Source organism: Alexandromys fortis, unplaced genomic scaffold (assembly GCF_014885135.2).
Source record: "Alexandromys fortis isolate MF-2015 unplaced genomic scaffold, M_Fortis_MF-2015_v1.1 scaffold_13, whole genome shotgun sequence".
NCBI classification, from domain to species: Eukaryota; Metazoa; Chordata; class Mammalia; order Rodentia; family Cricetidae; genus Alexandromys; species Alexandromys fortis.
In genome coordinates, this window is record NW_026067908.1 from 5913317 (window position 1) to 5940255 (window position 26939).

A 26939-nucleotide genomic window follows, 5' to 3' on the forward strand; every position below is an offset into this window, starting at 1 on the left:
TTTTTTTGAGACAGGGTTTCTCTGTGGCTTTAGAGCCTGTCCTGGAACTAGCTCTGTAGACCAGGCTGGTCTCGAACTCACAGAGATCCGCCTGCCTCTGCCTCCTGAGTGCTGGGATTAAAGGCGTGCACCACCATCGCCCGGCTGATATCTTAAAGTCTCCCCTAGAACGACTGCGTTAGATGTAAGAAAGATACTGAACAACTTGGTGGGGGAGGGTAGTAGATATATGGTTCATCATACCCTTATATTGAGGAAGACATGGCTTGGCTTGAACACATAAGAGCACATGACCATAGTGTCCACCAACCTGCTTAGAGGACCAGGCTGAGCTGGTGGTCCTGAGTTCTTCTGTCTCTAAAAGCCATGCTGGGTCCCCGTGGCCTAGCTCTATGGGAGGGGTTTTCCTCGGGCACTGGTGTCTCTCAGGTTTTGCTGGAGCAATATTCCTCCTACTGGGAGGGAAGTCATGCTCGGAATTTCTTGGGATCTATGTGTCCACAGTGACCTTTTATTCTCCCTCTGCCCACGCACACAGTTATAGCCCCTCCAATCTGGGGAATCTAGGCAGTGCCCTTTATACCCTGAGGTGTTAATTATTTCTCAATTAGCAGTTTCTGGGCTGCAGAACACAATGGTATAAAGAGGCCTAATGACCTGTAGTGTTTATGCACCCCCCACATCTTCAGAGCACTTAACCACAGGAACTAATTAAAGCTCACGACCCCCTTGGGAAGCAGACCAGTATGCTGTAGTGATCTGTAAGTGCACAGGAGCTTCTGCGGTCTGGAGTGGCGGCCTGGCTGGACAGTCACAGAGTCCAGGGTGACAGAGACCCAGTGTCTGACCCTGTCATGCTAGCAGATTCCTGGGAGATATTTCTATCAATCAATTTATTGGATGCTTTGGTTTATAGTCACATTCCTAGTTTAGCCCCACAAATTAGAAAAGCCCGTTTCTTGTTCTGGTTATCGAAAAGAAAGGGAAGAAATAGACAGCTGCCTTGCTGTCCCACAGCCCCAGGACACTTCATGCCCCAGTGGCTTTCCCTGGCCACACTTGCATCCTCTTGACGGTGACTCTAATCTTTTCCTTTTCCATATCCTTAGCATTTTGAAGAACCACAGTTTTGCTTGGTTTGTGGCTTAATATATCAATAAATAGAGGAAGGGACAACTTGTCTACCCTTCAGATGACAAACTCCTCTGATGCGAGACATCCCTGCATCCAGAGCCTATGACCGCAAACCAAGAGGGACTCTAAGTGTGGGTAGAACATGCAGGATGAAGTTCACAAAGGACTCCCTAGCTACAGGAGCTATGGGCTTCATGGAAGAGTGTCTTTCAAGAGGAGGGCACAGTACCTTGTAGTGTTCTCAGACGTGACATCCGAGCAACAGACAAAGCTTTAAACTGGAAGTCTTGTGTGAGTAGGTAGCAGAAAGATACGCAGGTGGGTCTTGTGTATGATTATCTGTGTAATTAGGCAATGACTTGTTATTAAATGTGATTATGTATGGGAAGTTGTTGAAGGGCACCTGTACCCAATGTTAAATGGAATCGTACTTATAGCTAATACTCCAGTATGGCTCTGCACCTGTTGTTTTCCTGACAGCTCCATGCCCCGCCCTCAGGACTCACTCTCCCACTTCCTTAGGCCTTCACCCATTCTCAGCCAGGACACCCTCTTCCCCTCTGCAGTCCACCCCTACTCACGGCATCCCCTGCATGCTTCATACCCTTGCTTCAGTCTCCTTTCTAATACTCATCACTATTTAACACAGTAAAGGCTTTTCCAGTGTGGGGCTCACTTGTATTCCATCCCTTCCCCTACCTCTGTCACCTTAGAATGCAGTGATACACTAATGCCTATCCCGGGGGCACCAAACTTTCTTCTTCAAGAGTTAAACAGTACACTAGGTACTTCAGGCTTTGCAGGCCATATGGTCTTTTTCATAGCTACTCAATTAAGTCGTTATCTAGGAAAAGTAACCAGAGGAGAATGTAAACAAATAAACATGGCTGTGTTTCAATAAAACCTTATTTTAAAAAACAAAAAACAAAAAACCTGGTGGCAGACCAAATTCACCCATAGTTTACCCACCCCCTGGACTAGATCATTGCCTGGCACATTATAAATGCTTGATAAAACTTTGCTGAATTAATTGGTGAATAAAAGAATGAATGAACACGAGGCGAGTGCTACAGTGTCGCACACACCTGGCATGCAATAAATACCGCAGTACCCCTTCCTTCCTATTTGCACTTAGGAAATTTAGTAAGATAGATTGTGATGTATAGAGGGGTGTAAGGACAGCACTGTGGGAGGACTGAGAGAGTGGGTCCTTCCTGAGAAGAGAGAGCTTTGGATAGGCATCCGCATGAGGGTTCTCCAGAGAGACAGAAATTATAGGGCGTGTATGTATGTATGCGTGTGTGTGTGTGTGTGTGTGTGTATGTGTGCGCACGCACGCACGCGCGTGCAATGAGTACTGTTGGGTCCAATGATTATACAAGCCTGTAAGCTCAAAAATCTGTGGATTGGGCCAGCTTGAATAGCTGCTGTTGTAGTTGTAGTCCAAAGGCTTTAAAAAAAAAAAGATTTATTTAATTATTATGGTGCCCAGAAGAAGGCACCAGATCTCATTATAGATGGTTGTGAACCACTATGCGGTAGCTGGGAATTGAACTCAGGACCTCTGGAACAGCAATTAGTGCTCTTTAGCTCTGAGCCATGTCTCTCGCCCCAAAAGGGTCTTCTTGCTGAAGGGAAGTTAGTCCTTGTTACTGAGTGAACAAGGCTACACACATTAGGGACAGCGATCCACGTTACTCAGAGCTCTCAGGGATAAATACTATTCTCATCCAAAAACAATCTCACAGAAATGTCCAGAATAGTGTTTGACCAAATATCTGTGCTCTCTGGCTAAGTCCATATGTGCTAGTATCACAAGATACTCGAGACTGAGTAATTTCTAATTGTACTTTCTAAAGATTTTTTTTTTCTTTTCTTTCTAAAGACAGAGTTTTTCTGTGTATCCCTGGCTGTCCTGGAACTCACTCTGTAGACCAGGATTGCCTCGAACTCAGATATCTGCCTGCCTCTGCCTCCCAAGTGCTGGGATTAAAGGTGTGCGCCACCACACTGTCCGGCTCTTAAAATTTATTTTTTAAAGTGTATTTTATTTTTGACTATGCGCATGTGTCTGTGCGAAGGTCTTTGACCATAGAGGTCAAAGGCATCAGATCCCCTTGGATGTGGAGTTAGAGGCAGTTCTAAGTTGCCCGATGAAAGATCAGCAAGTAACCTTAGCTGCTAGTCGTCTCTCCAGCTGGGAAATTTCTAAAGAAAAAAAAAGTCAGAGATGTGTGCCTTGCATTCAAGGAGCTAGGAAGTCCAATGTTAAAGTGCTGGAATTTGATTTTTGGGGAAGTATATTTGCTATTTTTCTCATTTCTGTGACCAAATGCCTGTCAGAGACAATTTAAACAGGGCATACGTTAGTAAATCCTGCGAAGCCAGCTTGAGTATTGCAAGGTGCCCTGCAAACATCCCCTCCTATCACCCACTGCCACCTTATTCTTTTGGTTCACAGGTTTTTTTTTTTTTAATTTATTTATTACGTATACAGTGTTCTGTCTGCATGTATGCCTGCATGTCAGAAGAGGGCACCAGATCTTATTACAGATGGTTTTGGGCCACTATGTGGTTGCTGGGAATTGAACTCAGGACCTTTGGAAGAGCAGGCAGTGCTCTTAACCACTGAGTCATCTCTCCAGCCCTACAGTTTTTTGTTTGTTTTGTTTTGTTTTCAAAGTTTAGTTCTTCAGGGAAGGCAAAACGGGGTGGCTCAGTCTGTGAGAGCACACGGTGTCAGCATCTTCCTTTGGCAGATAGGCAGACACCGACCAAACGGGAATAACTCTCAAAGGACTCCAGGCCCTATCTCCCACCTAAAGGTTGCCTCAAAACAGCACCACAGGCTGGGGACCCAGCATTAAAATAAAATGAGCCTGAGAAGGGGTCTTGGGTCGGGGGCCCAGCAGTATCCATCTTAATCTTTGTGGATAGTCTGTGAATGCTCCCTAAACCAGACTTTCTGCAAGGAAAGTGACACGCAGCACTCTCTAAACACAGCACGCACCCCTCACCCGCCCCCAGAGGCAGGGAGGTGTGGTAGCTGGGGGTGTTAGTGGGGGTAGCTGTCAGGGGGTGGGGGTAGCTGTCAGGGGGTGAGGGTAGTTGTCAGGGGGTGGGGGTAGGGTTGAGGGTAGATTTAGAACAGGTGTGAAACCTGATGTGAGCAGCTGGATGTGGCAAAGCTGAGAAAGGAGGGTGCCAGTGACTCTGGCCCCAAGAACGGTGGGGCAGGGACTAGGGAGGGCACGGGGGGGGGGGCGGGGCTCTGGCTGCGGAGCTTCAGTCTGCAGTGCTGGAATCTATTTCCATCTGCTCATTTTACTGTTAGCCTGTAAAGTACTAAATTTCATTATCCTCCCCTTCCCTAAACAAGAAAAAAGTCAACAGCCCGAGAAGGAGACATTTCACTTCATTTGGCATCAAGCCACCATCATCCGTGCAGGGTGCTCCCTTGGAGAGGGGGCTGTTTAGGGAGAGAGAGAAACCCTGCACTAAGCAGCTTTTAGCCGCTCACACCTACGCACCTTCGCTGTGAGCGCCCAGGTCAGAGCATAGCACAGCCTGGCTGGCAACACTGCACAACAGCACCATGCTAGGAAGAGGATGCTGAGCAGAGGAAAGAGTCTATTCAAGGTCACTTCACTTATTAGGGTCTATGCTCTATGGCCCCAGGAAATGAACTTGAATTGGGGGAAAAAGTTTTAGAAAAGGTATCAACTCTATAAAAGGACAGACCTGTTGAAAACGAACTGATTTGTTTTTCTGTGGCTTTCTTGTCATCTTTATCTTTTCCTTTCCTTTTAAAAATGTCTTCTTTTAGGGGCTGGAGAGATGGCTCAGTGGTTAAGAGCATTGCCTTCTCTTCCAAAGGTCCTGAGTTCAATTCCCAGCAACCACATGGTGGCTCACAACCATCTGTAATGAGGTTTGGTGCCCTCTTCTGGCCTGCAGACACACACACAGACAGGATATTGTATACATATTAAATAAATAAATAAATAAATAAATAAATAAATAAATAAAATGTCTTCTTTTATTTGTTTAGCTTTCCAGACAGGCTTTCACTCTGCAGATCTGGAACTCACTGTGTAGCCCAGGCTGGTCTTGATCCCAAGCCCAAGGAGTGCTGGGATTACAGGTGTGAGCCATTATACCTGACTATCAATTAATTCCTTTGTGATGTAGCAATCTGCCTGTCTGCTGGGTGGGAGGCAGGAGCAGGTGAGAACTAAGGGTCTTTGGAAGCTGTAACCGAGGAATCCTGTTCATTTTTATAGTCTTTCACATCCCTCGCTCATACCTCTTAAACAGATGTTCCCAGCTGCCTAGCAGCTGTGAGATCCAGGAGAAGAGAAGGCAGGCAGTGCAAGGACTGAGGCTCCTGTGGCTTCATCTGTGTGACAGTTGTCCTCCCAGACACTCAGGGGGCAGAGCAAGGAACTTTCAGGTCTGACCTGACAATGGCTTGTTGAAGAGGAACAGCCAAGATTCAGGTCCTGGGACAGCACATTCTTCACTACGCTACAGAAGGGCCATTCAGGCTAGCTGAGGACAGCTGGGGGCGGGGTGCCTTTCAAAAACTTCCATAGGTCTCTAGTAGCTTTGTAACTCTCCTTTAGTCCTGAGGGTGGTGGTTTATAAGGTGTTTTCCTAATTGCTGCGCATGGTCCAGACTGCTACCTCTCTGAAGGCAAGGCAAAGACAAGGTTGGTTCTGGCCCCAAAGCTGTTCTGGGGTTTGGCCTGTGCTTGCCATGTATTTGATGAGACAGGAAATGGAAGAACTGAGGTTCCCATGGACTTGACAGAAGTAAACGGCATCCCTGAAAGGACTATGAAAGGGGTGGCAGTTTTGAGCTTGACCTTGGACCAGTCTCTGGGCTTCAATTTCCCACTCATGGAATTGGGGAGTTGGCATCAATCTGAGCAGGAGGTACAATGGCCACGGCTCTGGCTGAACTCTAGACCTCAAGAGTCCCTGGGCTACAGTCCTGGTCACAACATCCATGAATGTCATATGGCGGGATACGGTTCCAATAAACCCTTCATGTTGAGAAAGGTGGGGTTCATGAGAGGTGAGAGGAGGCAAAGAACTTCCGGGGGGGGATCGCCTCTGAGCTGAGCACTTGATAGGACAGTAATGGCTGGGGAAAGCCAGAGAGGAAACAAGATATGGAAGGGCACAGAGGTCCTAGAGTCAGGAGCAGAGATGGGGAGGAAGAACAGGCCCAAAGAGCACCAGGAAAGCCCAACTCTGACCAAAGATGCCACAGCCTCCAGCCTGGAGGTGACAGGGAGTAGGGTGATCTGCCTCTGTGATGACTCTTCATCTGTCTGGGACCTTGTCTGTGTCTGTGTCATCCATGAAGTGAGGAGGTAATGCCACTTGTATGTGTAGCACATAGTGGGCAGCCCAGGCAATGGGGTTCTTGACCTATGTGACGTTTGGTTGGTGTGCAGAGAACCCAGAGGGAAATTAGAATGGGTGTTTGCTGACTGCCCATACAAGGTGCCAGTGAGGTTTTCAGAAAAGTCCTCGAGGTTATCATAAAACAACAAACAACAAAAAACTAAACAGGACAGGAGCAGGGGTACAGAGAGGACAGGGAAGGTGAGTGAGGGTGTTTCTGATGAGTTTTATTTCAGGGACTTCGGGATGCCTTCCAGGAAGGCTGACCAAAGCAAAGGCTTGCTGGATGCTGATGGCGAGATAGGAACTGGTTCTGAAAACCTGGGCTTAAGTCAGAACCCTGCCGGTACCCACTCACAGTGCTACCTTGGTCTGTTTTAGCTAGACTTTTCTGGCTGAGAACTTGAGACTACTCAGCTAAACTTTCAGTGTGGCCCTTGGGACTCCAATGACAGTCACTCAGACATCTGGGATAGAACGTCACATTGGAGACAGCTATCTTTTCTGTCAGAGTTGAACTATCCTATTTTCCCTGCATGTTTGTAAAATTCTTTTCTTCAAGCAGCAGTTTTCCATTGGCCTCTCGTGCCTGCTCCCAGACTCCTTGTTCTGCAGAATTTCCTGCAAGCGTCCCTTTCCTGCCCTATGGGTATTTCAAATTTATAAAATGTTTCAAAATACCCATTCACAATTTCTATGGGGGGGGGAAATCTGCTTTGATTCCCCCCCACCCCTCAGGTGTAGGAAACGAACCCAGGGCCTCAATGCTTGCTAGGCAAGCCTTCGACTAAACTATAACCCAACACAGAAAACATTTGGCTCTGCTCACCCTTCCAGGTGGCCTGTCTTGAGTGCCATGACTAAACTCAGTCATCCACGTGGGGCCTCTTTGGGATCCGACCTCATCAGGGCATCAGCACCTGATTCAGGAGGAGGATGCTCGATTTTTGCACGGTCCTCCAGCGTCCTCACCCTCGTGTTCCATGGTCTCAAAGAGCAGCCGCACTAGTGCCGGCCGTCCCTGGGCTACCAAGGCACCAGCCAGGCCCAGGACCTCATCTGTGTGGCCGCGCCACACACGCTGCAGCTCCTGGCGCAGGCGTGCCGCTGGGTACTTGCTCCTGGCGTGGCACAACCAGATGTCCACCTCGCAGCTCACCTCGCCGTCGCTCAGCTGTGCCTGGCTCCACTGAGCCAGTAGCGCCTCGAGCAGGCAGCCGAAGCTCTCGGTGTGGCTGGATCCCGTGTCATCCAGTTCCACTGCACGCTTGAAGCAGGCCGCAGCGTTGGCATCCTCGCCTTGGACTCGCAAGCATTTGCCGCGCAGCAACTGCAGCTCCGGTAGCGTGGCTCCTAGCTCCAACTCGCCAGCCTTCGCCAGGAAGACCAGCGCCTGGTTGAGCGCGGCTTCATCCACAGCCAGCAGCTCCCTCATGGCATCCACGCCCATGTAGTAGTAAACCTGGGTAGGGGTGGCCTCTTAGCCTTCCTCCTTCACACCCTAGCCCCCCTAATCAGTTCCCACCATTTCTCCAGCCCCCTGGAAAACCCTGTACCAGGGTTCTAGTCCCAGCTCCTCCACACCTAGCCTTAAGCCCCGCCCCCATACAATTATGATGTGGTCACCTTTGATAGCCCTTCCCTGAGCACATCATGGCCTGTACTGACTGCTGAGGGGTAGAGGGTGGGACGAGGGAGGCTTCTAAACATCTACACACATTATTGCATCCAATCCACGGGACAGTTGGAGGAGGAGAGAGCAGGGCCCACACCACGTTTTCCTCTCTGTCCTCAGGGTCCAGGCAGCCCTTGTCTCTTACCTGGCCGATGTCTAGGTAGGTCCTGAGGCCTGGGTGCACCTTGATCACTTCCTCAAGGTCAGCTTTGGCACAGGCCAGGTGGTTCCTGTCTGGCATGCCCCCGAGCCCCACTTTGGCCCGTTCCAGGTCGTGGACATAGGCTCTGATTCGAACCTGCAGTAGAGGGGCAACTCAGGGGAAACCCTCTGCACAATACATCTGCCTCCTTTCTGATCTCATGAAAAAGCCAGGTTGCTTCTTGGCAGCAACCAGGGGCATCCTGTGTGACTGCAGAAAGCCTGCCACCCCAGACTGGAACCCAGGAGCCCTGGGTCTTAGTTCTGTGCCAGCTAGGGTAACCACTCCACATTCTGGGCCTGCCTCCCTGCTTACACAATGAGGAGCAGGATGAAGTAAGAACATTCATTCATCCATCCATCCCTCCATCCATCTATTCTTCCAGCAAACATGTATTGACTGCCCCCACAATCTGCCATATTTAACCTGGAGGAAGTGTTATAACATCTGAACTCCATTTTCTAGATTGAAAAGTAGGCAATTCCCAAAACTAACTGTGTGTCAGGTACTGAGGACACAGTGGAAAGCAAAATGACAAAGTGTGAGCTTCTATGTCAGTAAGGAGAAGCAATCAACAGGACAAAGAGTAAACAGTGTCTTGGGTGTTAAAAAGGAAAAGTAGCCGGGCGGTGGGGGTGCATGCCTTTGATGCCAGTACTTGGAAGGCAGAGGCAGGAGGATCTCTGAGTTCGAGGCCAGACTAGTCTCCAGAGTGAGTTCCAGGACAGCCAGAGAAGCCCTGTCTCAAATAAACAAACAAACAAACAACAAAAGAAGAAAAAGTAAAGCAGGGAAGGACAGAAAATACTGGCAAGTAGTTTGATATTTTCAATGAGAGGCCATTAGAAAAAAGCTGAAGCTTTGTCAGGCCTGCAGGAAGGGAGGAAGTCAGCCGGATATCTACCAAGTGGGCATTCTAGGTGGAGACCCAGGCCAACAGGATGGAAGAAAGGCGTCAGGACAGGAGTTGGACAAAGCTATCATAGCCAGGTCTTGGCTTCCGTCCTTGCCCTGTGCATTCCCTTCCGTCCATGTTCCTTCTTGTTCTGGTCATCTGAGTAGTGAGTGTGACCTCTGGAGCCACTGGGAGCATATGGAGGAGCTACGGCTGTCATTCTAGCAAATGGCAGGACCCCGAGGAAGCTGGCTGCCACTCTGTGCCATGCCCCATCCGTAGGCTGGCATATGCCCCACTTCTCCGGGATTCTCAGGGCGATCAAACAGAGCACAGCTTGGAAGAATTTTGTAGCGCCACCTTCTGGCTTTACAGTGAGTAGCCTTATTATCAGTAGCAACTGCATCAACTACAGGACAGAAGTTTTCTGTTTACTTCCTGCAGCCCTGGAGACCGGATTGGAAGCACAATGAAAAGGTAGTAGAGCCGATGAGGGGTGTGTGTGTGTGTGTGGGGGGGGACTTATTAACTTGAAGAAAAATGAGTTCAGAGCTGTAGGTGTGGCCTCAAGCAGCTGTGTTCTGAGGGGGTCAGAGGTAGAGCTGGGTCCAGCAAGGAGAACCGAGGGAGGCAACTCTCACCTCAGCATGTGACTGGGAGCCCTGAGGATATGGTGCAGCCCAGTCTCCCGACAGACAGTGAAGTCTCTAAAGATGGACCTAATATAGCGATCAGTCAGTCACGAACAGACTCATGGGATATGTTTGCTTCTATGTTTACACACAGCACCAAGTTTAACTCTTGGCTCAAAAGGCAGGCATTTCGGGTGTCTAGATGATTCCTAAGCTCTCTGCCATGAAGATTCCAGGGCACTGGCCCCAGGATCTTTGCCCTTGCCCTTTGTCCTCTTATACCTGATGGCAGAATGAGGCGGGGCTGTCTCACCTTGGCCCTGGTGCTGTATGCCTGCCAGTTGAGCTGTGGGTCTCTAAGCACATCCAGGGCCATGTTGCAGGTTCCTACGGCCATATCCTGCTTTCCTAGGAAGTGGAAGATTTTGGCCAGGCGATTCAGGATGGGAGGTTGGTCCTTGGCGATCTCAATGGCCTATGAAGGGAGGAAGTGGGGGAATGAAAGCCTGAAGCTGAGTCACCACACTCACAGATCCTACCTACCCATGGCCAGCATCCTCATGGCTTAGTCATACAGTAACCACTTTGGGGCAAACCTACCAGCCCCAAATTCCCTGGAGTCCAGCTCACTGGCACATTCTTAAGCCTTTCCTCTCCTGTTATGTGGCTGATAAGACATAGGCCAGAGTCATCCTCAACCTCCTCATACTTATGGGGCTTCTAGCTGGGCCAGAGTCTTCCTGCCAATGTTGGTATTGATGGCTGATTGTTACTGGTGGTTCTCTGACTTGTCTCAGAACCTGAGGACAGACCCAGTAAGGAGACCCCAGTAAATCTGTCCCCTCTATTAAACCCCTGGAAGGGAAAAGAAACACAGCGGTGGGAAGAACTGTTTCAGGGCCCACTTCAAGGCTGGAGGGACGGGTGTGGGTCATTTCAGGTGGGGGCGGTGTTGACCTTGGGCAGAGCAGAGCAGGCATGAAGGAACGCTTGTCCTTTGGGTGAGGAGAGGATGGAGGTGGAGGGCTGGAGAAGGGTCCTTTCTGGGTGGGTCACACAGCGGGGTTGGCCCAGAGAAGCAGAGTGCTCTGGGGGAGTCCCAAGTTTGAGAAGTGGGTGTACCCAGGACTTACACGTACCTTGCCAAAGCAGTCCAGGGGCTCCGTCCCTGAGTATCCGCATTCGTGGACACCCATGGGGGTGGTGAAGAAGGTGTCCTTCCTCTCCAGCAGCATGCCGACATAGCACCAGGCCAAAGCTGGGTGAGGGCAAGAGAGGGTGGGGTCTCTAGGGAGCAGTGGAGCCAGGGTGAGTGTAAGCGGGGACGGGGGCCAACTCCTCCTCTGTAGGCAGTGGTCCCCATAAAGATGAAGAAAAGGACCACAGTGCGAGCCAGAGACAGAGAAGACGAAAGGCAGAGGAGGTTATAGGATTCCTGAGAACATGGCAGGCCATGTCTGGGGCTTACTCTGTGTCTAAACATGTCACACCGGAGAAGCCATTTCAGGGACATAGCCCTTCTGGCTTCCTGGGGGGTGCAGTCCCTGTGATTGCTGCTTGGCCTTTAGAACAAGTGACTCACCTGTCTTCTACACAGCCTTCTTCCCTAACCATAGACGGGGGCAGAAGGTGGTGGAGACACATGCTGTATATTCTAAGACATGGGTCTGTGTCATTGTACGCTTATGGGCTTGTGTCTGGTGGTGGTCTTACCATCGAACACACACTATTTAGAACTCTGGGCTACCTCAGGTTTCTGAGTAGGGAAACAAAAGGCCCCAAATAAAAGCAAAATTCCTATGCTTTTACAGCCTGGCCACAACCTTTGGAACCTGACCCCACGGCTCCTTGGACAAATGACCAATCTCCAGGAAAACAACTTACTGCCAAGGTTCCTACTAAACAAGATGGCACAGGCTGGAGCCTCTCCACCCAGATAGGGTTCTCCACACAAATGGCGCAGGAAACAATGCCAAGTACCCCCCCCCTTCAACAGCTATAAAAGAAACTCCCTCTCAGTGGCTACTCTCTCTTCCCTGAAGAAGCAGTGATTTCCCTGCTACTTCCTTGAAGCATACCTCAGTAAACTCTTTTTGCCTGTTTCCACGTGGGTAAATTGTTTTACCACTGATCCAAGCCCTTTCTACGGACCACAGGTTTTGGCATCCCACCTGAGTCTGCTATGCTAAGGAGCCTGGGCTTCCTTGGGTAAACACAGGCTTGTGAGGTGAGCCAGGGTGAGGCGAAAAGAGACAGGGATGGAGTCAGACAGAACTACTGACAGGGGCAGGACAGCAGGACAGAGGCTCTTCAACCCCACCCGGAGTTCCCACCTTGGTGTCGGGAGTCTGAGGACTTGAGGACTTGCCGGAGCAAGGCCAGGGTGCGGTTGAAGGCTGGCAGCCTTTTCTGCTCCTCAGTGCCCATCTCTAGCAAGATGCCATCCAACCTGTGGACATGAAAGGGCTGTGGCCGACCCCAGAGAGCTGCCACGGCACCCACCCACACCTCTACTCCACAAGCCACACCTCTTCCACCATCCCCAACCCATCTCCAGTCCCAGGCCTGACCTGATGAAGAGCGTTGCCATGGTGAAGTACCAGCTCCTTTTCTCTTCTATTGGGATCTAGGAAGCAGAGAATGACATGCTGTATATGGTGGTTATGGAGACACTCAGGCTGGTGCTTACAAGCACCCATGCTATAGCCTGAACTCTAAGAGGCAACAGGTACAGTGGGGAGGCCTTCGGCCATCAACAGCCTTGATGTCGGTGCCTGTTTGGGCAGCTGTAGGCAAACTGCTTTCCTTCTCTGATCAAAGGGCTTTTGAGATGAGCCACCTGAGTCCCCAGTGAAGCAGCCCTCATGAGCAGGTATGGATCCTGTTCTCCCCCTTCCCCAGCTAACTCTACCCAGTCTCTGGTCTCCAGCCCCAGCTCTGCTCAGCTGTGTTCTCCTTTCTTCCTTCCCCTCCCGCTTCCCTCTGGCACCTTCCCCACTTCCACCTCTCTGGGGATGTTAAGTGAGTCCACCGAGCTCAGCTCACCCGGCCTCCCTGAATATTTTCCCATTATTATTCTCGCCAACCCTGCTGTGCATTTAGACTGACTCGGGCACCCGATAAAATATTTATGCTGCTATTTACGGGAGTAGCTCCTCCTGCCTTGGGAAGGAATTTTAATGAAAGCCAATAAAGTCCCCAGTGCATGTCGGCTCTGCCTCTGCCCCTCCCCCACAGTCATCTCCCTGCCCACCTCTCCTGCCTTCTCAGCTCGGGCTCTCACTCACCTCATTCCCTACACTCCTCCCCCTCCAGCAACGTTCAACCTCAGCCAGCCTTCCTGAGAGCCTCTGAGGTGCTGCGGGGATGTGGCCTCCAGTGACGGTTGAACCCTGACATTCCGAGGCTTATAAACTGGCTAGGGAAACAGACCTGGGTATGGAGAGGCCTGATGTGTGTGCCAAGGTTCTCATGCCCGTTACCTGAGCTCACAGCAAACCCAGGACCTGGATATTAGTTCCTCTACAGGTAAATACACTGAGGTGCAGAGAGGGAAGTGACTTGCCCAGGATAGCAGGGCTGGAGAAGGAAGCTCTAGGGAACTGGTGTTGGTTTAGCTATATAGCCCATGTTCCTGATTCCTGTCACCGTTATCAAACCCTGGAGGAGGGGCAAAGTCTGACTAAAGCCCTGAGAGTGATGGCAGACCATCTACAGCAGGATGACGCCACCCCCAGCCAGAGGAGGTTTTCTTTCTTTCTTTTTTTTTTTGAGCCAGGATAGCCCTGGCTACCCTGGAACTCTCTCTGTAGACCAGGGTAGCTTCAAACTCAGAGCTCAGAGATCCAAATGCTGGGATTAAAGGTGTGCATCACTACCGCCCAGTTAGAGGATGTATTTCCAAGCTGAGTCTTGACTAAGTTGTGGCACTTCAGAGGGAGAGACAGGGACCAGAGTACCTGGTGTGTGTGTGTTGAGGTGGGGTGGCTTGAGCAGCTTCTCAGGGATATGAGGGAATGAGTAACCTGGAGGGCAAAGAACACTGTGTGTGTGCGCGTGAGGTGGAGGGAGCCACAGCCAATGAATGGGATCTTGGGTAAAGTGTGTGTGTGTGCGTGTGTGTGTGTGTGCGCGTGTGTGTGTGTGCATTGTGTGTGTGTTTGTGTGTGTATACATATGTATGTATGTAACCTGGAAGGCAAAGAACATTGTGAAGTGAGGAGGAGGGAGCCGGAGCCAGTGAATGGTGAGTGGTCCAAGGCTGGGCAGTGAAGACAGGAGAGGGAAGGTGGTCCCATCTGGAAGGCTTTGGCCTGGCAGCAAAGCCAGGTGTAAAGGCACAATTCAAATGGAAGGGATGAAGGGGCTGTGCGAGTCCTGAGGAGATGTCCTCCCCAGACCAGGGTCCCCCAAGGCTTTCTGAAGAAGTGGCACTAGAACAGGGTCCTCCAGGAGAGAGGGCACCGCCAGAGGGATATAGCAAGAAATACTATTCCCGGAGGCCTGGCCATCATGGGCAGAGAGAGGTTCGGAGATGGTAGGAGAGCAGAAATGGGGTCTGCATGTGACCAGGGCTGGAATCCCTAACCCAAAGTGTCGAGGAGCAAGGGGGAACATTGTGAAGGGTCAAAGTTCCAGGCTTAGAATTTGGAGCCCATCTGTAAGGCGGTGGGGAGCCAGAGCAGGGGCTAGAGCTGGGGATGTCACGCGCCCACATGTGCTTTGCCACTCATGACACTTCAGTGGGTTAAACCGTTTCTAGGGGGGGGCTATGTACACCAGGGCTTTGACTGTGAAAAGTACTGTGGGGGATAGAGGCGCAGGCCCCAAGGGTTCTGGGGCATCCTTGAGAAATGGGGAACATTTCCAAAGCACAAAGTGGGGATAGGATGGTAGATTACCTGTCTGTTGCCCTTACACTGGTGCTTGGAAGGGAGGGAGGGCTCAGATTTATGGGGCACCTCTTATGGGCTACCCTGGTCAAACACTTGCGCTTGAGTAACCCGTGGTTCCTCTGGCTGCCTGGCTGCTTGTTGGCGTGACCTCAGACCTCTGGTCTGGTCACAGGCCTGCTTTGTGATTGTCTAACAGGAGTCGAGTCACGAAGGGAAGAGGCCCCACGCTTTCTTCCGTGTTTCTGATAAGGGATGGGAGGGGCCAATACAAGAGCTGGCAGAGTGACTTCTTGGTTGGAATGAGCAGAGCAGAGGCTGGGAGGCTCAGGGGCCTGAGTGGCCCAACTGGGCGGCCCTAGGGATGAGAGCCTAGGGGGGCTGCATCCTTATCTGCAGAGGAGGGTAGTGCTGTGTGCCTCACGGGCACACCCAGGGGCAAACAGGAGTCTGTCTCTCCTAGTGTGGTCTGGGGGCTGCTTTGTCTACTGTAGACTGTAATCTGCTTCAGTGCCCCAAATGGCCCTAGGGCTTCAAAGCCTGGACCCTGAAGACCCCTCCGCACCTTATTCCTGTCTCTAGGGCTGCAGACATCTGTCTTGTTTCCATAGCACCCGGTATTAGATGTACCATCCATTCTGTTTTGTTTTTTTGTTTGAGACGGTATCTCATTATGTAGCCTAGGCTGTCCTGGACTTGCTGTGTAGCCCAGGATATCTCCAAATGTGTGATTCCACGAGCTTACATTATAGGTGTGTACACTACACACACCTGACCCACTGCCTTTGGGCAGGGCTCTTCCTGTGTGTAGACACTCCTTCCATCGGCACTCAGGTCCAAAGACATTGTCTTATTGGCCCATGTGGTCAGTGAATGGCAGAGCTGGGAGTTAAGCTCATTCCTCCACGGTCCTAACCCCCAGCCTTTCCCACAAGGCCGTGTTATGTATCCGAGGACCCTGAGACCTGAGAGGTGGGGTGATTTATCCAAAGCTCCACAATGCGTTAACATCAAGGTCTATGAGCAGACACTTCCCCTGCCACTCTGCTCACTGGCAACACCCTCGGATTCAGAACCTGCTTATTAAGAATTTCACAATGGAAGCCATATGACACTATCCCCGAACTGCAGGAGCAGCTCCTAGGCCTATACTCTTCTCTCTCCCCAACCCTCCAAATTTGGAGACTAAACTGATTTTCAGAACGGCAGCTATCTGAGTGAGACAAGTGACGAATCTCACTTGTGAGCGATGCCGAAGGCGGGCTTCTGGGTTACGGCCGGGGATCAGCAGACTTGGAGTGCTGCTGGGTTGCTGTCAGCCAGGAGAAGCTCCTGGATGTTCCCTCTGCAGTCCAATGCCAGCAGGAAAATAGCCTGTCCCTTTAAAAATCCTGGTTGCTTTGGGAGCAGCAGCTGAGGCTGTTACCAGGGGCAACCTGGCAAGCCACAGTGCATTAAATTAAACAGGCCTGTGGCTGCTGTGGCTCCCGCTGAAAGGAGGGGGTACTTGCTTCTCTCCTGCTGAGGAGCCTCAGTGGCAGGCAAGGGCACAGCTCCAGGGTTCCCAGCTTCCAGAGGCTGAGGGTTTAGGCAGCCTGGGAGGAGGCAAAGGCTGAGAGCCGTACGGAAGGAGTCTCTGGGACCGCCTGGTCTGGGCTCTGCCTGGGACCCCCCACGAGAGGGGCCAGTCAGCATCAGAGCCAAGGTGTCAGGCTGGCCCTCATCCTGGGGCGGATTCTCAGGAAGGAGCTGCAGGAGGCCCAGTGTGAGTCTGCAGTCACCCTGGGAATAGCCGCAGGTGAGCGCGGGGGATAGACCCTGAGGAGTTCCCTAAGTAAGCATCAGCCTGCTCCTCTTCTCATTTTGTGCCTCCCCAGTGAGATGGGGAAAGCAGGCTGAAAGCCACCTCTGTCTTCAAATTCACGTTCTTTCCACACTATCTAACCGCAAAGAGCCAGGGTTTAAGCCGTGGCTACCACTTGCAAAGCACGGTCTCACAGCTTACTTAGGGCTCCTGACAGTCCGCATGGAAGGGAAAGTGAGAATCCTTACCATCTTAGTACAGACGGGGAAACTGAGGCAAGATGCTGTCCTCGAAGTCACATGACCGACGTGAAAGCCTGGACAGACTTACGGACGCTCCTTGCATTCTACTCACCTCACATACCCCTACACCCCTGTTTAATGAGGGAGCGTCTTACTGCATGTCCTGGGCTAGCCTAGAGCTTGACATCACCTTGCCTCCATCCCCTGCTAGGAATCCAGGGGTGCATCACCACATCCAGGCTTAGCTGTTTGTTATGTCACACGATTTGATAGCCAATAAATTCTGCTGTGCAGAGCAGACCATGTGCTGACTCATTTGACTCCTCAAGAGTTCCTTGTTAGGGAGGTTGTAGGAGAGACAGCTGTGATAGAGCTGTGAGATCTCCGTGAGTTCGAGGCCAACCTGGTTAGGGTTTCTTTTCTTTTTTTTTTTAGGCAAGCGTTTCATAATATAGTCTAGGTTTCAGACAATCCTCCTTCCTCAGTCTGGGTGTGCTAGGATTACTGTGTGAGCCACCAGGCCCGACTTAGAAATGCAAATTCTTGATTCACCCCTCTGTGGCTCTAGAGGTATGGCCCAGGAGGCTGAGTGTCCTTTCTGAGGGTCTGAGTTTGAAAGCTGCTGCCTGGACTCCCTACAGAGGGTGGAGTGAAATGGGCTGAGAGGAGTGTCCCTTTCCAATGGGCCAAAGGACCAGAACTCTCCTCCTCGGGATGCCTGACGAGCTTGCTTCTGTGGCTTGTGGGATAAGAGACGAAGGCAGGTGACCTGGCAGAAGTAGGGGGATGAGATGCAGTGTCACACACAGGGCAGGTTTGTGTGGACTCCAGCGTGTCCCTGGGTGGTGCCGCAGAGACAGGGACGTTGGAAGTGACTTTAAAGGATTTCAATTCTCCTTTCATTAAACCCTCGGTTCACAGAACTACAGACTACCGACTAGACTGGGTTATCAACTAGGCTCTCAGCGAGTATTTACCTGGCAGGGTGAACTTTGCCCTGGCAGCTGCTCTTTACATTCCAGGGAGGCCCCGGGATGACTAATACCCTCCTGGGAGGGGACTAATGGAAAGGAAGAAGGCTTCTCCCAGGTCACTGGGCTTGCGGGGCATGGTGGCACCGGATTCTCAGAGCAGCTCGGAAAGTTAGGGATCATGTCTTCCTTGGACAGATTGGAAGACAGCCAAAGAGCCACAGCTCTGCCACACTGCCTGGTAGAAGGACCAGGATTCTGTTCTGATCTGCCTCCTTCCAAAAACCAGTCTTTCAACAGCATCCTGAATCCCTGGCCTTGTAAAGGCGGACACTGCAGAAACAATTGCTGGTGTCAGACCTGCCCGAGAACGAGTCCGTCTAGCACAAGTGGGATGTCTTCAGTGGTGACAGACAGCGGCAGAGCACACTGGACAGGACAGAGAGAGGTTCCTCCCCATGCTGCTGTGGGGACTAGTGTTCCCCTTGACTTGCTTCATTGAGTCTGCAGAATCACAAAAGTCTGAGGTCCCTTCCTCTACCGAGGGATCCAGGTCACTGAGCCCGCCCCTGTGTCTCTGAACATCCTGCCTGTCTAAGAAGCTTGTGGTGGGGTAGTGAATGGGCGGGTGGAGGGCGTTGGGAATTGAGTGCCATGACTCAGTGTCTGTCAGCATCTTGGGTCCCCTGAAGCATTTCACCTGGACTTCATGCTCTGAGCAGAGCAACGGCAGCTCCCTGCTGTCTCTTAGTCTGTCATACCCGCAGGCCCTGTGGGTCATCTTTGCTTCGTGCGGTCCCTATACTGACTGCACCTTGAGGAGCCACGTCTCTATTTGCTGCAGATCTAATTCAGACTCAGGGTCTGTAGTGGCTGTGGGTCTGAGGGAGTCTTTCGCCCTCAGGTAAGAGCAGAGAGCCTCACTCTCTTCAGTTCCCCACTGTGCAGAGCCCTGTGGAGATGATTTCTTCTGTCAGGCATACTAAAAACGCCTGCCCTCTGAGGTCTCACAGACTGCAGCCCTCAAGGTTACCAGTTAGTGGGGAGAGAAGGCAGCTGCATTCCCAGAAGCAATGAGCAGCAAACGTGAGTGGCTCCAAGGACACCACAAGGCTGAGGCAGGAATGCTGTACCCTGAACAAAAGCACCCGACTTTGGTCCCTGCCTGTCACTCACGGCTGTGTATACCCTTGGGCAAGGCTGCACCTCTCTGAGCCTCTGTTTGCTCATCTGTAGAACAGCGTGGCAGTGCCAGCATGTCTATGAGATCACGTGAGATGATGTAGAAAAACACAGGCATGCTCAGTGCCCAGCTCATTAGCCCATCCTCCTTCTGTCGGCTTCGTCTGGCTTCACCCATCCTGAACAGAATCTGAGCTTCCAGAACCGTGGAGGTGTGTGTACCCAATGTGCACACAGGGACCCTGGGTTTGCTGACTAGGGTCCCCTTTCAACCCTGTTAGGCATGGAAATGGAATGCCCACTCTTTGTGAAGCTGGCCTGAGGCATCACTTCCCTGCCCTCCAGCATCCCTGATGATGAAATCCAAATGATGTGAGTGCAAGGGGTCCTCCTGGAAGGTAGCTTCCCCTCTGGAGCCTGCTGTGCCCTGCAGGCAAGGGGAAACACGATGCCTAACTGGCGGTGGCTCTGTGATGTCTGAGTTAGACTAAAAAACGCTAATGGAAGTGCAGTTCTGAGCTCAGACAGCCCACAGGCTCCCATTGTGGATGCGTTGCCCAGGCAGCTGTGAGGGGTGGGGAGGGGCAGGAGCACGCACATGTGTGAGCACTTACTCGCGTGGGTATGAAGAGTGTTCATGTGTGTTCAGACGTGGATCTGCAAGTATATTAGCAGGCATGTGTTGGACAGGACCACCCTCCAAGCAAAACTGCCACCATCTTTGGGAGTTCTGCTGGCCTGCTCACAAAAGCTCAGCACAGCTGGCCTGTTGACCTGCCCTCTTAGAAGGAGGAGAGAGAGAGAGAGAGAGAGAGAGAGAGAGAGAGAGAGAGAGAGAGAGCGCGCGCGCGCGCGCGCGCGCATGGGACCCTCAAGCTGAGACTCCATTCAACCACTTGGAAGCAATTCTGCCCTAATTGCATATGGCCTTGGATTCCTGGGGTGGGAGGCTGAGGATTTAGGTGGAGAAGGATTATGGAAGAGGTTCTCTCTATAGAGTCATGGGAGAGTCATCATCCACATTTTCTAGTGTGGCTGCTTTAAGGTCGCCTATGTCCCTTTCTCCCTCACCTGTTGCTTGGTAAGTAAACCTAATAAACACATTGACTCCCAGGATGAATTCTGGTGGAATTGTACCTTTCTTTGTCATTGGAACCTTAGAAAAAGAGGTAGACATTGTTTATGTCTCTCCTAGAGAAGGAATTTTTATCAACAGCGTGTGTGTGAGCATGTATGTATGTGCCCATGTGTGACTATACATGTGTGGATGTGTACATGTTAGCTCATGTGTCTGTGCATGTACAATGTATGCATGTGTATGAGTTATGTGTGAATGTTTACATACATGTTTATGCATGTGTTAAGCCAATATTTTGAGAAAAGAAAATGAAATAACTGAGTGGCCTAGGGCAGGGCTATTCCTTTTCTGGAAAAATAGAAAAGTTCTAAGTTTTTAAAGTTTTTTTTTAAAAACATGGATTTTTTTTAAGACTTAAAATTGAGTTATTCAACTCAATTAAATTTTTAGCCAGGCAGTGGTTGTGCAAGCCCTTAATCCCGGCACTTAGGAAACAGAAGCAGGTAGATCTCCGAGTCCCAAGGCCAGCCTGGTTTACAAAGCAAGTTCCAGGACAGCTGGAGCTACACAGAGAAACCCTGTCTTAAAAAAAAAAAAATTAAGTTAAAAACAGCCACAAGAGTCCCATCTCCAGGTGTTCATTCCATCTCTGCTAACCCCTGGCGGGAGCAGGTAACAAAAAGAACATTAAGACAGGGCCCACCCCTCAAGGGACAAAGTAGAATTCCCTCCAAGAAGAACCACACAGTGTGGTATGGAGCCCCACACAGTGTCTGGAGGGGCCAGATGCTGGGGGAAGAACTGCACAGGATTCTAATCCACATCCTTCCTGGTGCTTTCATGTCCTGGTCATCTTCCCAGCAACCTTGGGATGGTTGTTTAGGATCTTATGAGGCATGAACTTCCTGCAGCCACCTGGGGCTGGAGCAGACTCTCCACCTGATCTGTCTAAAGACAGATGAGATCCGTGCCAGGAATCTCTATCCCTGCAAATCAATCACTCTGTCTTCTTTCTCTGCTTCCCCCACCCCTGTGCATGCATGCATGCGTGCGTGCGTGTGTGTGCATGTGTGTGTGTGTGTAAAGGTGGTCTTCAGAGGATGGATGTGACAGCAGCAAGACATCTCTTCAGAATTTTGTCCAGGACAAAGAGCAAGGCTTAAAGGTGTAGCTCAGCAATAGACCGCTTGTCTAGTGTAGCAAGGTCTGGATTCCACCCCCAGTATCACAGCCCCAAACCTCCCAACAGGGAATGAACAGAGAGACCAGCCATCCCAAAGACACTCTCCCCCTCACACACATTTACAAGTTGAACGATGAGCTAGCTTCACACCGTTCCCTCTGTAGAAGCAGTGAGACTGCAGCCACTGCACTCCAGCAGGCATTTGTCCTCCGGCCTCAAGGAGCTCCTGGTTCCTCCTGCCTGTGTCTTGCAACTCCTCCCAACACGTGAAAAGCCTCCTGCATTGTACAAGCTTTGGTGGCTCCTGCCCATCTCCACTGCTCCCACAAGTACTCCTGAAGTTGGGGGGGGTCCCTCCTCCTGCTTCCCATCCTGAGTGCCTCTACCTCCTGCCTTCAATGATCTCACCAACAAACAGACTGGCCTGCTTGAGTGCTCTCAGCATTTCCGCATCCCAGATTCCTGAGAGTGCCTGTGAGGGGTCTCCCTCCGACCACCAAGCAAAGGCCCTGAGGCAAGTTAGGACGGGAGTATTCAGCTCCTCTTACTAGCTCACTCCCGTCAGGCAAACTGCTAGCCTGGTATAAAATGAAGGTGGAAGGTGTCCAGAGGGGGCAGCTATGTGAGGAGGCTCCCAGAAGCAGGTGACAACATGGGCTAGGCTCTGATGGGTGCCTTTGCTTTCTAGGCAGAGGGCAGTCCTACTTAGCAAGGGAGAAAGCTGAACAGATGTTTGGGGGAATGGTATATTAGGATTGCTGTGAGAGGGGGCACACAGTCAGGGAAGGTGTGGCTAATGAGGAAGGTGGCACCCGGTTTCAGAGTTCATATCAGTAGCTCTTAAGTGGTTATGCTATCTCCACAAAGATTCAGGCTGCCGCCTCCTGGCTCTCATCTAACTGTCTCTGAAGTCCTCATGCTCCCTATGCTCCTGCTATGTCAGGCCTTTACAGACATCATGCCGGGCATGCCCTCCTCTTATTCCCGCTAACAGATTTCTACCTCTTCCAGAAGCTTCCATCAGTCACCTCTGCTGAAAAGCATCCCTTCTCTGGAACTTGCACATTGCTTCTCTACTCCACAGGACCCGGAATTTCCAGGTCACCGCTGATGCCAGCATTGGGTCCCCGTGTGCCGCTGAAGTCTGTATCCATCGTCAGGCCCCAGGGAACTGGTTTTATTTCAGAAAGCATGCTCTCTGGGGCTCACTATTTAGAGAGTGTCATGTGTCATGGGTGTGTGACCTCGGGCAGCTGTAGGGGCATCTCTAACTTGTCCTTTGGGCTTCTGCTCCCAGAGGAAGGGCTTGGGTAAGGTGGCTAATGGAGGAACTGATGTTTGTTTTCTCTGTTGTTGAGGAGTTTCTCAATGCTGGGACTTCTTAAATACAAGCCTGGCACACAGGCGGTATGGATAAATGTAGAGAAATCCAGTAACCACCTGCTAGGCATGTATGGGCTTCTCTACTACTCGACAGGATAATCACGGGGCATCTCAGGGAGGGATACAGAGCTCAGGACTGGCCTCTGTGAAGTCTGCACAGAGGCCAGGGACAAGCAGCTTTTCTAAGCCACACAGCAAATCAGGAACAGAGCTGAGTTCTCCAGATCCAGCCCCTGATGCTGATGGCTGAAATCACTGTTGTCCTGTTTACTGAGCACATACTCGGTACCAGGTACTTCATGAGTACAGGCTCATCTATTCTTTGGCAGATGGGGCAGGGAGCAAACCCTACCTCTCCCTGGACCCCAGCTGTTCTGCATAGACCTCGGGCAGCTCCCCAAAGCAACAAACTCTCCGCATTCCATCCTCTGGCAGGGCCCGCTGTGTCGCCATTATACCAGTAAGAAAACCTATGACACACATGCCATTATTTCCTCATTTCACCGAGAGGGAAAGGGCACTTGGAGAGCCAGGTATCTGTTGACTGGAGCTAGAGAGCTCAGGGAGCTGGGGCTTGGACCTGGACCCTTGCAGCCTAAGTCCCCTCTCGACCTCTGTCCTGCACTGTTGTCCTTAGGCCAAGTCCACACCCTCCAACGTGGCTGGCCTCCCTGAAGTCACCATTCCAATATTTGTCCTTAAAGAAGTTGTACGCTTTGATGGAAGAGACACCCAGAGCGCGTGGAGGTTTTGGGGATGGAGACGTGCTAGGGCATTGCTCTCAAGAGGATAACATGCCCATATCACTCTTCCATCAGCCTCAGTGACAGGCAGCCTCTGGGATGCCCCAGTGAGCCCCACCTGCTGGTATTTCTGACCTGTGTAACCCCTTCCCCTGCAGTGTAGGCTAGACCCATTGGCTTGTTATTGCAACAGAAGACAGCAAAACATCAACCAGCCAGGAACCATACCCAATTGATTATGAACTGGTGTGGCTATCGATGGCCCCCAGTCAGACCTGCAGAGGACTCCATAGCCCCAAGCACTGAGTAGAGCCATACCTTGATTCCAGACCCACGGGGCTGCTCAATCCTAAGTGCTTATTGTATAGGCTGCTGAACATAGGGCCCTTATCTGCAGGATATTGGTAAGTATACTAGGGTCTGTTAGTGCCAGGACCTGAGTGTTACTGACTACCAGACTGGTTTACAGTGATGAATCAGATGAACACTCTGCCCCCCTCTGTTGAGACTGAGCTGGAGGGATAGTTGGGACAGCGCTGTGGAAGCTGAGCGCAAGCTGTGATCAGCCTGGAATCAGGGGGAATTTGTGGCAAATCTGAAGGGAGGGAGCTGTGAGCAGCCGGCCTATAGGGAATGGAGCAGATGTAGGATTTAGTGAAAGCCTGGATGAAGGACTGAGGGCCTCAAATGCCACTCAAACCCAAGACTCATTCTGCCGGCTGGTGGGGAGGGGCCTGAGCTGAAGACGTGGCCTGTGAGCTGCAGCAACTGTATGGATAGCTGAGTGAGGCATAGCACGGGAGAGTTCCTGAGGCTGGGCCAGCAGAGAAAGGCTGGGGAGGAGACAGAAGTCCGCCCACTGAGGCAGCGGAGCTGACAAAATTCGGGGTCTAAATAGATAGGTAGGTGGAGTAGGGGAGAGGAAAGAAAGAAAATCTGGCAGGTTTTGGTGCCTGATTGTGCCTCTTATTAGGTGAGTGTACATAGGTCCTTGCTGGCAGAGGAGGGAAAAGGGATGAGTTGGCCTAGCTATATTTGCCTTGGTGCCGAAACAGAAAGCTAGGTAGGCAGTGCCAGGAACCCGAAGCTATTAGGCAGCCTGGGTCAGGAATGGTGAGGGCATCCCTACAAAGGAAATGGAAGAGTCCCGCCAGCACTCACCTGCTGCCCATAGCTCAGCGCCTTGTCGTAGAGTGCGATACCCGCCTCCAGCACCTGGGCACGCTCCTCTGGGCTGGCACAGCCCACGTCGAAGCCGTGTGCGTATCCCTGCTCTGCCAGGCAGCGGGCAGCGCGGAGCCGTGGGTCTCCTGAATCCTCGGGGTCCCCTGCCAGGCCCATGAGGCCGGCCAGTCGCGCGGCGCACGCCTCCTCCTCTTCCTCCTGGCCCAGCTGCCCGTAGACGTGTGCCAGATTGGCCCAGGCATTGAGGTTCCCAGGGTCTTCGCGGGCCACCTCCAGGAAACGCTTGCGGGCCTCGTCCAGCTCATCCAGATAAAAAGAAAAGGTTCCCAGGAGGTGACGCACGGCAGGCAGCTGCGGGGTGGCCACCAGCTCCAGCTCCTGCCGCAGACCCTCCCTTTGGAGCTTCAGATCCCGGGCGCGTAGCTGAACCGGTGAGCGCGGCTCAAAGTTGAGCTGCATCTCCAAATGAAAGTGGCCGGGCAGGTAGTCCAGTTCGTCGATGAGGGTGTCCAGATCCTCGGTCCCGGGCTCCATCATGGTGCCCCTGGGCTGCCCTGGCCCCTCCTAGCTCCCAAGTAGCTCCCAAGGCTGCGGAGGACAGTGGATGAGGGGCGGCTGTGAGGGAGCCCCGCACGACCGCAGGACAGTCCTGGGCACCTCTTGCGAGTGGGTGGCTCCTAGAGCCGGCCGAGGACTCGCCCTGTAGGTGTTTCCGCTTTCGCTGCTAGACATCAGCATTGCACAAGCAGGTGTGCCTGAAAAACAGGTGTGGTCCAAATGCAAGGCTCACCAACTTGTTGAGTGGCAAAGGCAGATTTTGACTACTCAGCAGACGAAGAAATAGGTTCAGAAGAGAAAGGTGCTGGCCAAGGTCACAGAACCAGGGCATGCCTAAGGAGACCTGGTACCTCAGGTTGCCGAGGCCGGCCAGATCCTTCCTCAATTGGTACTGCTCCGCCCTCCACACAGAGCTGTCAGGACAGGCCCTTCCAGCCGTGCAAGCGTCCTTCATTCTAGCGCTTGTAGTGTGTCCTTCCACAGAACACAGCAGGCCACTGCCCTCCAGTCTTTTTCCAGCCGGTTTGCATCTGGCCTGTCACTTGAATACCTTTACTCCGCAGTGAACCCGGACGGCAAGAATAAGGCACCCAAGAGCTGTGTCTACTTTTGCTTCTCCGTCCCTAATAAAGCACAATTCCTGTTTATCGGCTGTCCTCTTCCGTGTTATGATGCAGACACCTAAGGGGGGGGGGGGAAGCGGGAGAAAGATACTTTGTAAGCTGATGAATGACCGCTCTGGATATGTGTGGACTCCGAACTGGTGCCCAGCTGGTCCTGCTGCCTGCCCCGGATCCCAGTTTTCTTGCTCTACCCTGTCTCCTCAGGTTGGAGCTGGCTCTAGAGTGCGGGTCGGACTGTGTGGCAAGGCAAAGTCCCTGTAGACTAGGCTTCTCGGCGGTCTGGACCTTGGACTCTTCTGCCCTCATCCTGTGTTTGGGCTCTTGCCTCATCCTCCTCAGAAGGATTTCACAAGAGAAAATAGACTTGTTAGTGAAGCTGAGGAAAATACGACTTCAGCAGTATTTTCAAGTCAAAACATCTGGGAGCCGGGCGGTGGTGGCGCACGCCTTTAATCCCAGCACTCGGGAGGCAGAGGCAGGCGGATCTCTGTGAGTTCGAGGCCAGCCTGGTCTACAAAGGGAGTTCCAGGACAGGCTCCATAGCTACAGAGAAACCCTGTCTCGAAAAACAAAACAAAACAAAACAAAACAAAACAAACAAACAAACAAAAAACATCTGGGTGCTGTCTTTACCTACTAGTTTTAGATTTAATATTTTTTAGTGCAAAACTTACTATACGTTACTGTCCATCATGAGATGAAACAATCTCTCATTGCTTTGGATTATCAGGGAGAGATTTCCAGAAAGCTTTGCTTTTTGATTTTTTGTTTTCAAATTGCAGCAGTATAGTTAATATAAAAATTTCCATTTGACTTAAAAAAACATTTTATTGTATGTGTTTGTGTGCTGGGGGCACACGTGTCATGGGTACCCCTATGTAGCTTTCAGGAGTCAGCTTTTTCCCGTTATTTAGTTTCTGGGGGTTCAGGTTGTCAGGCTAGGTAGCAAGGGCCCTTTACCTGTTGAGTCACCTCCCCAGCTCAATTTTACCAGTTTCTGTTTGCTGTTTTTTAGAGACAGGGTCTTTCCACGTCTCTCTGGCTGGCCTGGAACTCGCTATAAAAACCAGCCAGGCGGTGGTGGTGCACTTTAATCCCAACACTTGGGAGGCAGAGGCAGGTGGATCTCTCTGAGTTCGAGA

The 26939-nt window shown here is 51.5% G+C and overlaps 1 protein-coding gene across 1 annotated transcript; it reads right to left on the reverse strand.

The window, feature by feature from the left end:
* Window positions 1-6755: 6755 nt before the first annotated feature.
* Window positions 6756-25689, reverse strand: Ttc22 (tetratricopeptide repeat domain 22). Its single transcript, XM_050136427.1, has 7 exons — window positions 24593-25689; window positions 12524-12579; window positions 12287-12402; window positions 11093-11211; window positions 10267-10428; window positions 8370-8522; window positions 6756-8011 (listed from the first exon to the last, which is right to left on the reverse strand). The coding sequence occupies exons 1-7, from the start codon at window positions 25151-25153 to the stop codon at window positions 7475-7477; spliced, it is 1704 nt and encodes a 567-aa protein (XP_049992384.1). The 5' UTR covers window positions 25154-25689; the 3' UTR covers window positions 6756-7474.
* Window positions 25690-26939: the final 1250 nt, after the last annotated feature.